This window comes from Lotus japonicus, chromosome 4, assembly GCF_012489685.1.
Source record: "Lotus japonicus ecotype B-129 chromosome 4, LjGifu_v1.2".
Classification (NCBI taxonomy): Eukaryota; Viridiplantae; Streptophyta; class Magnoliopsida; order Fabales; family Fabaceae; genus Lotus; species Lotus japonicus.
Genome location: NC_080044.1, coordinates 73,214,331 through 73,224,627, shown reverse-complemented (window position 1 = coordinate 73,224,627; position 10,297 = coordinate 73,214,331). Strand labels below are relative to the sequence as shown.

At 31.6% G+C, this 10,297-nt stretch overlaps 1 protein-coding gene and 1 pseudogene across 1 annotated transcript; one reads left to right on the top strand and one right to left on the bottom strand.

Moving 5' to 3' along the window:
* Positions 1 to 778: 778 nt before the first annotated feature.
* LOC130713330 (uncharacterized) lies at positions 779 to 1,354 on the bottom strand. The gene has a single exon (XM_057563104.1). The coding sequence runs from the start codon at positions 1,352 to 1,354 to the stop codon at positions 779 to 781; it is 576 nt and encodes a 191-aa protein (XP_057419087.1).
* Positions 1,355 to 1,783: 429 nt separating this feature from the next.
* Positions 1,784 to 9,900, top strand: LOC130713329 (uncharacterized protein At2g34160-like; annotated as a pseudogene).
* The last annotated feature ends 397 nt before the right edge of the window (positions 9,901 to 10,297 follow it).

Sequence of the window (10,297 nt, the reverse complement as noted above, 5' to 3'; positions counted from 1 at the left end):
AAACAATTAGCAAAGATGCCACTTTCAAGTTTCCAAAAGTGGTAATAAAATTTTCTTTTTGATTTTTTTTAATCATGGAAAAATTGCTGAAACCTCATTCATTGCTTGCCAAGTGTCAAAACTTGCCATCTTTTAGGTTCTCTTTTATATACTATTTAGATGTGTTAACTTTGGCTGAGACTTTTTTGTTGAGACAATCACCTATTTCAATAGTTTGCTCGATCAGATCTTGCAGTGTAAATGTGTAATGAATACATTCCTATGTTTCCCAATTTAATTCATAAGGAACTCATCTATGGAGATAGGATTAGATGGAATGCGGTGCTTGATATGCTTAGTCATTGCCCTATGCTGCAAAGTTTTGTCAATACTTTGCTAAAGATATTAATGAGGATTGGACATACCCACATTGTATTCCTGAATGGTTTTCTTCACAGTTCAGGAAGTGTTTTCTTAAAAATTACACCAGCAAAGAATCTGAGATGAAATTTGCTAAGTATATTATGCAAAATTCTACATCGTTACGTGCCATCACAATTTGCAGCAAGCCTGACTCAAATTATGAGAAAAAGCTTGAAATGTTAACAGAATTAGCTTCGTGCCCAAGAACCCCTGCAAGCTGTGAACTTATATTCAAGTAATTGATATGCTTGGTTTTAGGAAATTATTCCTAGATTTGCTTTGTAATTAGTTCTACCTATAATGCATTCTGGTTTTGGTGATTTTGAAGGACATCATGAACTATGACTCTGATTATGCAAATCAGAAAATTGTTGTTCTAAAAAATAGTTTGCTCACTTCCAACAATTCTCATGCTTGATTCTTCATCACAGCTTCCTGATTGAAACTTCTCTTTGGCCCATGCAATTGCTTCATCAATGCATGATGGTTCACAATCTTCCCTTCTGAGGCTGGAGTTGACTTCTATGACATAGGAGCTCATAATTTCTTCTTCTTCATCATCATCGTCATCTTGTTCTACAATTTGTTCTGGAAGTGCATGATCATGAACTGAACAATTTGCCTCAGGTTCTTGACAAAGTGAAGAGGCAACCGAAATCGGGGAATTGAGCTCCCAATCATCAACGAATGAATTGAGGCCTCGATATGAATTGGAATATACACTAATGCTTTCAGGGGATGGTACTCTTCTTGAGAATCCCAAATGGGGGCTTTTAAAGTTTGCCTTGTATTCATTATCCTGATACTGAATTTCAAATGCCTCGGCATTGCATGGAAAATATGGCACTCTTTGTTTACTAGGGTATTCCTCAGGCATCATAGTTGATGAGTTCCATCTCCATTGGACATTGATTGGTCTGTAGCAATGACTAAAAGCTCTCAGAATTCCCATTATTGCTTTACCATAACTGCAGTCTCAAGAGAATTCAACAAAATTAACCACCTATTTTAGTCCATGCGATTAGAATCATAGGCACAGCCTTGAGTTGAGTCTACACACATACCTCACTATGAATCGGAGACCACGTCTCTTATTCAAAATTACAGGCTAGGGGATTGAATGTATGAGTTCTTTCACTTATAACACTTTCATTTTTACCCAATGCAAGACTTTTAATATATATATGAACACTTGAATTCTCAACATGCCCAATGATGTGAATGCGTGTTTATATATGGTGATCAGCGCATGATTTACACACATTATTTATGATATGTTAAGCTTGATTAGATTGTTTTTCTACACTATGCTAATGACTTAGATGAGTTCTGTCTCTTAACAGCGGTGCTGTCAGTAGCCAGTAGCATTTGCAAGCGCTTTATGAAGGGTTTCATAGCCACAGTCATAGGGACACTATTTCAGTTTGGATTCACTGAACTAGTTGAGATATTTTTACGTCCAGCAGCTCCTCGAAGAGTCCGTAGACGTCTTGGAGTCCCCAAGCGTCATCCATGGTAAACGTTTTCAGACTTTGTTCTATATTGGTCTATACTATTTTTTGTCTGATATTTTTTGCTTGATAGTGATTCACTTTTTCTATGATAGGCATTGAGCTGATAGTGAGTGGTGGAGGTCTGAGTTGCTGGCATTGAGCGTTGATAGACGGTTGGTAAGTCCAATCCCTAATAGGGATTGGCAATTTTGTTGATAGACGGTTTGTAAGTCCAATCCTTGTTAGGATTGGCAATTTTGTTTTACCTATCGTGTTACATGTTATATTTTGCCGCTGTATGGTATTGGACTTATACTCTACGGTTGTACAGTATTGGATTTTTTCTGTACAAATGTCAGATTCACTTTATCAATTAATGTCAGATTAGTAATTCATATTTCGAAGTAAAACCCATTAGAACTTTTCATGTGTATTCCAAATAAATGAGAAACTGAGTAGAGAAAGTATATGATGCTCTAATCAACACGGTGCATTCAATATTTGCATACCTTTCTACTTGTAATTATAATCTACTAGGATACTTACTAAATAATCAATTTTCTCGTCAGCAAGATGATCTACGTTTAACAAAAATCAAAGTGGGCTTGTTAGTGAAATCAATTATAAAGGGTTTTCAAACTTAAAAGTTGATTTATTTTCAAGATGGTAAAGGAGACCCAGTGAGAAAGGCTCCCACTATTGTAGGATAGGGAGAGAGGCACCCAACTATCACATGAGTAGAGATTAAAATCCTGATAGGTATTGGGCCTATTGGCCCAAGGTTTGAAGCAAATTCCCTAGTTAGGAAATACACCTCCTTAAGCATTAGGTTAAATTAATTGAATCCTGAAATACAATAATTTTCCAAGTAAAACCCATTAGAACTTTACATGTGTATTCCAAATAAATGAGAAACTGAGTAGAGAATACAATTATATAAATGTGAGTCCTTGTTCTCCAGACTATGACACTCAATTTCAATTCTCTTTATTATTTTACCACCCAGACCCTTAACCTATTTTTACACACGTGACTTACTGTGATTATTTTTTTCTTTGATTCTTGACATTCCTCTATTCAATCCACCTTATTCACGGCAAAAAAATTGTTCCCAATGTCTTCCATCCCTCAATACGTTCAATGCTCTCCAAGATGCCTCTAATTTGTAAAAAATAAATCAAATATTGCCATTTTTTATCCAGGTGAATCAATTTTTACTCATAATCATGAAACCCCTTCATATCCTCCAACTACATATTCTATTTGTTGCCCAGGTGAAACAATTGCTTTGAATTTGATTTCGCTAAAATTTGATTTTGGTGTCCAGGTTCTCTTTCGATTCGCCGGTGTCCAGTTTCTTTCCGCGTGAGTCATTGAATGTAGGGTTGGTGTTTTGACCCAAATCTTCTTGATTTCCTTTGAAGATGGGACACTGAAGAAGCACTTTGAAGGGGAAAGGAGTCGCGGTGTCGTCTTAGGCGAAAAACTTAGTGTATTTTTATTTATTCAATGTGACTTCTCCAATAGCATTAATTTCTTTCTCTGGATCCATAACTTTCATATGCGATTTCAAACAAAATATACTTTATTCCTTTGTGTTTCCAGCATGTCACCCAATTCTGAAAATTGTCTTTTCATCAATTTGGAGAGGTTTGTTTTTTATCTTTATTTTGATAAAAAAATATTTTTGTAATTATAATTTATATCACATGAATTCAAACATTTTTTAGTAATCAAGGGATGATATGCTATTTTATGATCTTGAGTATTGGATATTTGTCATATCTTAGCATTTAGGCTATCCCATGGAGTATTGGTCAAGCTTTTCTGCTATATCAAACAATTTATCGATTTGTACTTTCTCTTTCACTTTTCATAAGTTAATTTTTGTTTGATCATTGTGTCTTTTTTTCTAATTTACTTATGTTGTGATTTGGGTCAATACTCAATATTCAGGGGTGATTTCATTGATTTTTTTGGTTTCATTTAGGGATGGCTTCTTTTCTCTTCATATTTATGTTAGTCTCTCTATATATAAACGGATGTTACCGTGAGGTTTGTCCTTAACAACCTATATTTTCATCTAGGCTTTATGGGGATAAGGAGAGTCTTACGAGATGATTAAAAGCAATACGTAAAACATTCTTTACAGCGTAATTCTATATATACTTGACAATGACATCATGTTGTTTGATTTTTTTGTGCCTATCCATGTTTTTAGTATTCCATGTTAAAATAAAATGGTGCTATGTCATTGGATTATCTCAATCATAGCTCTGTGCCTCTGATATGCCATTGCTCCAGAAAAGTGTTATTATGTATGTCTTTAAACGCTATACTTTGTCTTTAATTCAATTTATAAATCGCTCATGCAGGTGCTAGAGTTTGTTAAAAGAATTAACAAGTTTTAGGGTTATACATGTGAGGTGTATATATAGTAGGTTTGGTATGTTCTTCGACTTGATTGCACATGCTCAAAAACATAATTAATTAACTTACTTGCTTCAAATTTATATGTCCAGAATATTGAAGCTGAGAAGCAGGAAAAAGATTTCCACGGCTGTGTGGTCGCTGCTTTGCTGTAAGAGCTAATGTTATAATTGAGGTTTTTTTTTTGGTCAATTAATTGAGGTTGTTATAGTTGCCATTTTTCACTAAAATATGTTTTCCACACCATACTATGTACTTAGTTTTGTGGTTACTGATATATTATGTATGATATACTTGTTGGGAATTTAAGTGTGAGTAAGTACCACATTGGAAGATAATAATAAGTTTAAGTGGTTTATAAGTGTGAGTACTTATACACCTAATATCTTAAGGTTTTAGGTGAAAAGATGTGGTGTTTGGTCCACCTGTAGTTTCCTCTTTAGTGTAATGTGGAGTTTTATCCCCAAATTTTAAAGCATATCCTTTGTTTCGCCCAACAATACTAACATCCACCGTAGGTTGACCCAAATAAGAGTATTGAAAATATTCGACAAAAAAAAAAGAGTATTGAAATGTGAGAAGAGAATACTTGATTGGCTGAGAGAAAGGTGGAGAGTTAAAGCAAAGGAGAGAAATTAGGAAAGAGAATATAGATGAAGGAATGAATAAAAAATACTAAAATAATAGGTCAAAGCTCCTACATTAAGATTATTTTGCATGAAAATACTATCAAGTTAAAAATAATATAAAATGTTTTAATATAATTTTAGTAATTTTTCATACATTTTTTAAATAATTTAAGATTAGATATACATAAGCATTATAATTTGATTGTGATTATAGGACTCTCACGAGGAATTAGAGAAAAATAAACATATGTACTCTATATTTATTAATTATATAGTAAAAAGCTCCCACATGATGAACATTTTGCATGAAAATACTTTCAAGTTGAAACTTATAGAAAATATTTGAATATAATTTTAGTAATATTTCCAGAGTTTTAGTTAATTTTAAAAGTAGATATACATAACCATTTTAATTTGATTGTGAAAATAGATATTCCACGCGGAAGAACATTTATATTAGAATATTTTCAATTTGAAAATAACAAACAATACACTTTGATATAATTTTAGATTTTTTTCATAAGTTTAAAGTTAAATGTATATAAAAATATGAAATTTTGACGGGAATTAAAATAAATGAACATATATACATTTTATTTATGAGATTAATTTATATGCACTAGCGGTGTACACCCTCACTCAATCACATCCTTCCATTTTCTATTTTAGATATTATTATATTCAAAATTAATTGTGAGATAACAAAATGGAGGGATGTGATTGAATGATGATGTAAAACTTATTGAGAAAAAGTTTGATGCACCGACGGTGTAAAGTTTTTTTACACCATCAACCAATCAGATTTCAAGGATGTGAGAAAATCTCTCTTTTCATTTAATTTCTTTAATTGACATGTCACATCCTTGAAATCTGATTGGTTGACGATGTAAAAAAACTTTACACCGTTGGTGCATCAAAATTAAACTCAAACTTATTTACACCGTCGATGCATAGAAATTAAATTACTTATTAAATAGCTCATACGGGTAGGAAATTTTTACATGAAAATACTTTAAAGTTGGAATTAATAGAAGATATGGTTTAATTTAATTTTGTAATTTCCCAAAATTTTTAATTAATTTAGGAGTAGATATATATAAACACTATAATTTAATTGTGAATATAGGGCTCCCACGGGGAATTAGACAAGAATAAACATATTTAGTCTATACTTATTAATTATATAGTAAAAAACTCCTACATTAGAAACTTTTTGCATGAAAATACTTTAAATTGAAACTGATAGAAAATGTTATAATAAAATTTTAGTACTTTTTCCATACTTTTAAATAATTTTAAGAGTAGATATACAAAACCATTTTAATTTGATTGTGATAATATAGATCTCACGGGGAAGAACATTTATATTAAACTATTTTCAAGTAGAAAATAACAAAAAAATATAATTTTAGAATTTTTTTCATAATTAATTTTAAAGGTATATATATATGAAATTTTGACGAGAATTAGAATAAATGAAGATATATAGTTTAATTTTTTATGTTTAAGTTACATATTAAAAAGCTCATACGGGAGGAACATTTTTCATAAAATATTGTTTTGTTATCATTTTAGTTCTTTTTTTAGACTTTTTAAATAATTTTAAGAGTATATATACATAAGCGTTGCAATTCGATTGTGAAAATGATGGTCTCACAGGGAAGGACATTTACATTATAATATTTATAAGTTAAAAATAATCAAAATTAAATTTTAATAAGTAAATATATATAAATATAGTCACACGGGGATTGAAAATATATATTCTATATTTATTGGTGTTTAGGTTACATAGTAAAAAGTTGATACGATGATGAACATTTTGCATGAAAATACCTTTAAGTTGAAACTAATATAAAATCTTTTAATATAATTTTTATACTTTTTAAATATTTTTAGGAGTATATATATATATATATATATATATATATATATATAGTAGCATTACAATTTGATTTTGAAAATAGGATCCGACGGGGAAGAACGTATATTTCTAATTAAAAATAACAAAAAAACAAATTTTATTATAATTTTATGGGTTGAGTAAGAGAGATGGAGAGAGAGAGAGAGAGAGAGAATGGGAGGGGGGAGGAGAGGGAGAGGGAGAGAGCAATTAATTATATGAAAGCTTCTCCATAATTATTATATTATTATATCATAAACAAATTAAAAACACAATAAATTGTATTTCAATTTTTTGTTTATTCATACAAAATAAATAATTCTATATATTAAAAGTAAATTATTATATACTTGGAAATATGTCCCCCGTGCATCGGCACGGGTATACATACTAGTATTATATAGATTGATTGATGATATTGATTAATGATTTGTTAATTTTGAATTAAATATTATATTTTTAGAATAAAACCTTATAAAATTTTGAAAATATTAAAATTCTTAATTTTTTGTTGAATAAAGCATAATTTTGGGGGAAATAGAAACGTCTTCTTCACAGTGTTAGGGTAGGTGGATATCGTTCTAGCTAGATAATCGACTATAGAGCCACTGGCCCTTCGAACAAAAGAAAGGCTATATAAACAAAATGAGAAACAAAAGAAAAACAATCTCAAATAATAAACAATAAATAAGAACCACCATCGATCATATGACATTTTCCACCGCTGAAAGAGTTGGAGAGAGTCAGTCTCAAAGAAAACCCTCAAAAATCCTAGATCAACAGCCAAAGACATCGCCAAACGAAGGCCCTAAGCTTCCGCCAACACTGGAGAAAGAATGTGAATAAGAAACGACACAGTTGTTGCCAACACCTCTTTGTGAGTGTCTTGTGCTGCCATGCCAAGACCAGCTACTCTAGGCGAACTAACCGACACATCATTGTTAATTTTGATCACCCAAACAATTGGTCTCTTCCACTTTGAGTCTGCCACGATTGTTGGATGTTGGACGGGAACTGGAGCTGCAAGCAACCACCGCAAGGATGCTGCTCGTTTCAATGCGACCTCACAAGAGAAGCGGCACCCATCAAAAGTCAACCACCGCAAGGAAGTTGTTTAAGCTCATAAAAATAAAGTTGTGGCAGTACATTACGACTAACAGAAAGTCCGAACTTGTTAAGGTTAATCACTTGTCTTGAGGCACGCTCATATGTGGCTAGAATGGTTTTCAAGCACTCGGCCTCCTCATTCGTGGATGGGGCAAATATAATATTGTCATTCGCAAACAATAAATGTGAAATGACAACCCCCGAGCAATCGAATATAAACGAATTGATAGATTTTTTTAGTGAGAGCAAGAAAACTTCACGACATAATATAAATAAATTGGGCCGGTCCGGGGATAGAAGCCAAGGCCTTTTTTTTTGAAAGTGAAGCCAAGGTCACATTGAGGCAAATTGTTCTTTTTTTTGAACTTAGGCAAATCTATAACTACTACAAAGGGATAACATTTTTGCCACTGTTCACATTAGGGTTTTTCATAAATGTTGCTGAGGTGCACCATAAGGAACCTTTTTTTGTTACTTTTTGGTTTTTTATTTGGTTTAAATTGAAGTTTTAAAATTATTAGGTTATGCTTCAAAAGTTATTTTTTGTTTGTATTTACTTTGGTTGAGTTTGATGGAAATAATTTCATATTGTTTATTTTTAGCTCTATGTAATAATTCTTTTAATAGATGATATTTGTTAATATTTATTATGTGGATATTAATATTGATAGTATAGAGTATTCAAAAAAAAATATTGATAGTATAGATTATTGTAGGCCTAAATAATAGAAATAAAAAATTATGAAATTAAGTATTGAGATTATTATTAATTTGATATATGATACGAAATTAATAATTGTGTGTCTAAATAATAGAAATAAAAAATTATGAAATTAAGTATTGAGATTAATAATCATTTGATCTAGGATACATATTTTTTAGTTAGAGAAAATATTTATTTTCCCTTTGTGTGTCTAAACTACTACAAAGGGGAAGCATTTTGGCTACTATTCACATAAGGGTTTTTTGCCCATGTGATGAAGGTGCACCATAAGGGAGTGATTAATTTGTTTTTATTCAGTTTTTTAATAAACTTTTTCATGAATTTTTGGGTTGCATTCCTTTTTCATGTACTTTTTCAGGTTTGAACTTTATAGTTGCAGGAAAAGCATAATTTACTTTTGATGTAACTTTTCCTATGAAGGTGCACCATAAGGGAGTAATTAATTAGATTTTAATCAGCTTTTTGATCAACTTTTTCATGAATGTTTGAGTTTTATTCCTTTTTCATGCACTTTTTCAGGTTTTTACTTTTTCATCTTCAATTTACAGTGTAAAGTAAATGGATCACTTTATGGTAGAGTTTGCTTTTCCGGAAACTTTTAATGGGATAAAGTGACATAAAATGTGTTGTGTTTGAATTTGGCTTGAAAATTTTGCTATATAAGGGTGTGATATTGGGTTGTTGTTGGACAAAGCTCATTCACATTATCATGTTGTCTATTGTTTGCTATCTGTTATTTGCATTCTTTTTGTATTCTTTGATGAAGAATAATCTTACATTTATTTTATGTTACTTCACAGGAAGTTGTGCAGCAAAGAGAAGTGGCTCAAAAGAATGGCTTTTGCCACAGTGGTAACTGTTGCTGAAATTTTGAAGAATAACGGGCTTGCTGTTGAAAAGAAAGACATCAACAGTTGACATCAAGGATGATTCTAGAGGTAGACCTGTCCAAAAGGCCAAGATTGAAATAGTACTTGGGAAAACAACAAACTTCGATGAGCTCATGGCTGCTGCAGCTGCTGAAGATGCTGAAAATGGTGATCTTGAAGAGCAGGGCTTATGAAGTTGGTCAAAATTAAACCTGAATCGGTTGAAGATATGTACTCTTAAGTGATTTGCAATTTTGTTGTCATTAGAGTACATTTCATTATTTGTAGTGTGACCCTGCTATATTGAACACCAAAATTCGTTTGTTTCTTTTCCCCATATAAAATAGGCAGTTATTGTTTTGATCATTAGTGGATTTACTTTATTTTATTATAGGAGGGTCATGGAATTTCTTAAGTTCTGAAAATTTATGACGAATCTGTGTTTCTTCAAAAAGATTGCCCTTCAAGCATTAAGAGATGCTTCAGCTACCGTGGCAGTAGTCTGTTCCCTCAACTAAGTATTGATATACCTATCCGTTCTATTTTGTTTAAGCTTAGGTACTTTTTATACATATATTTGTCAGCTTAGAGTAAACTATTTGCACCATTCAAAGCCTAACAAAGTTATATGGATCCCTGATATTAAAGATGGATCATTGATACATGTTATCTGGATCACTAGGTGGTTATATCTAGACTATCCGTTCTTTGAGCATCAGGTGAAAATTAATGTTGCCAGC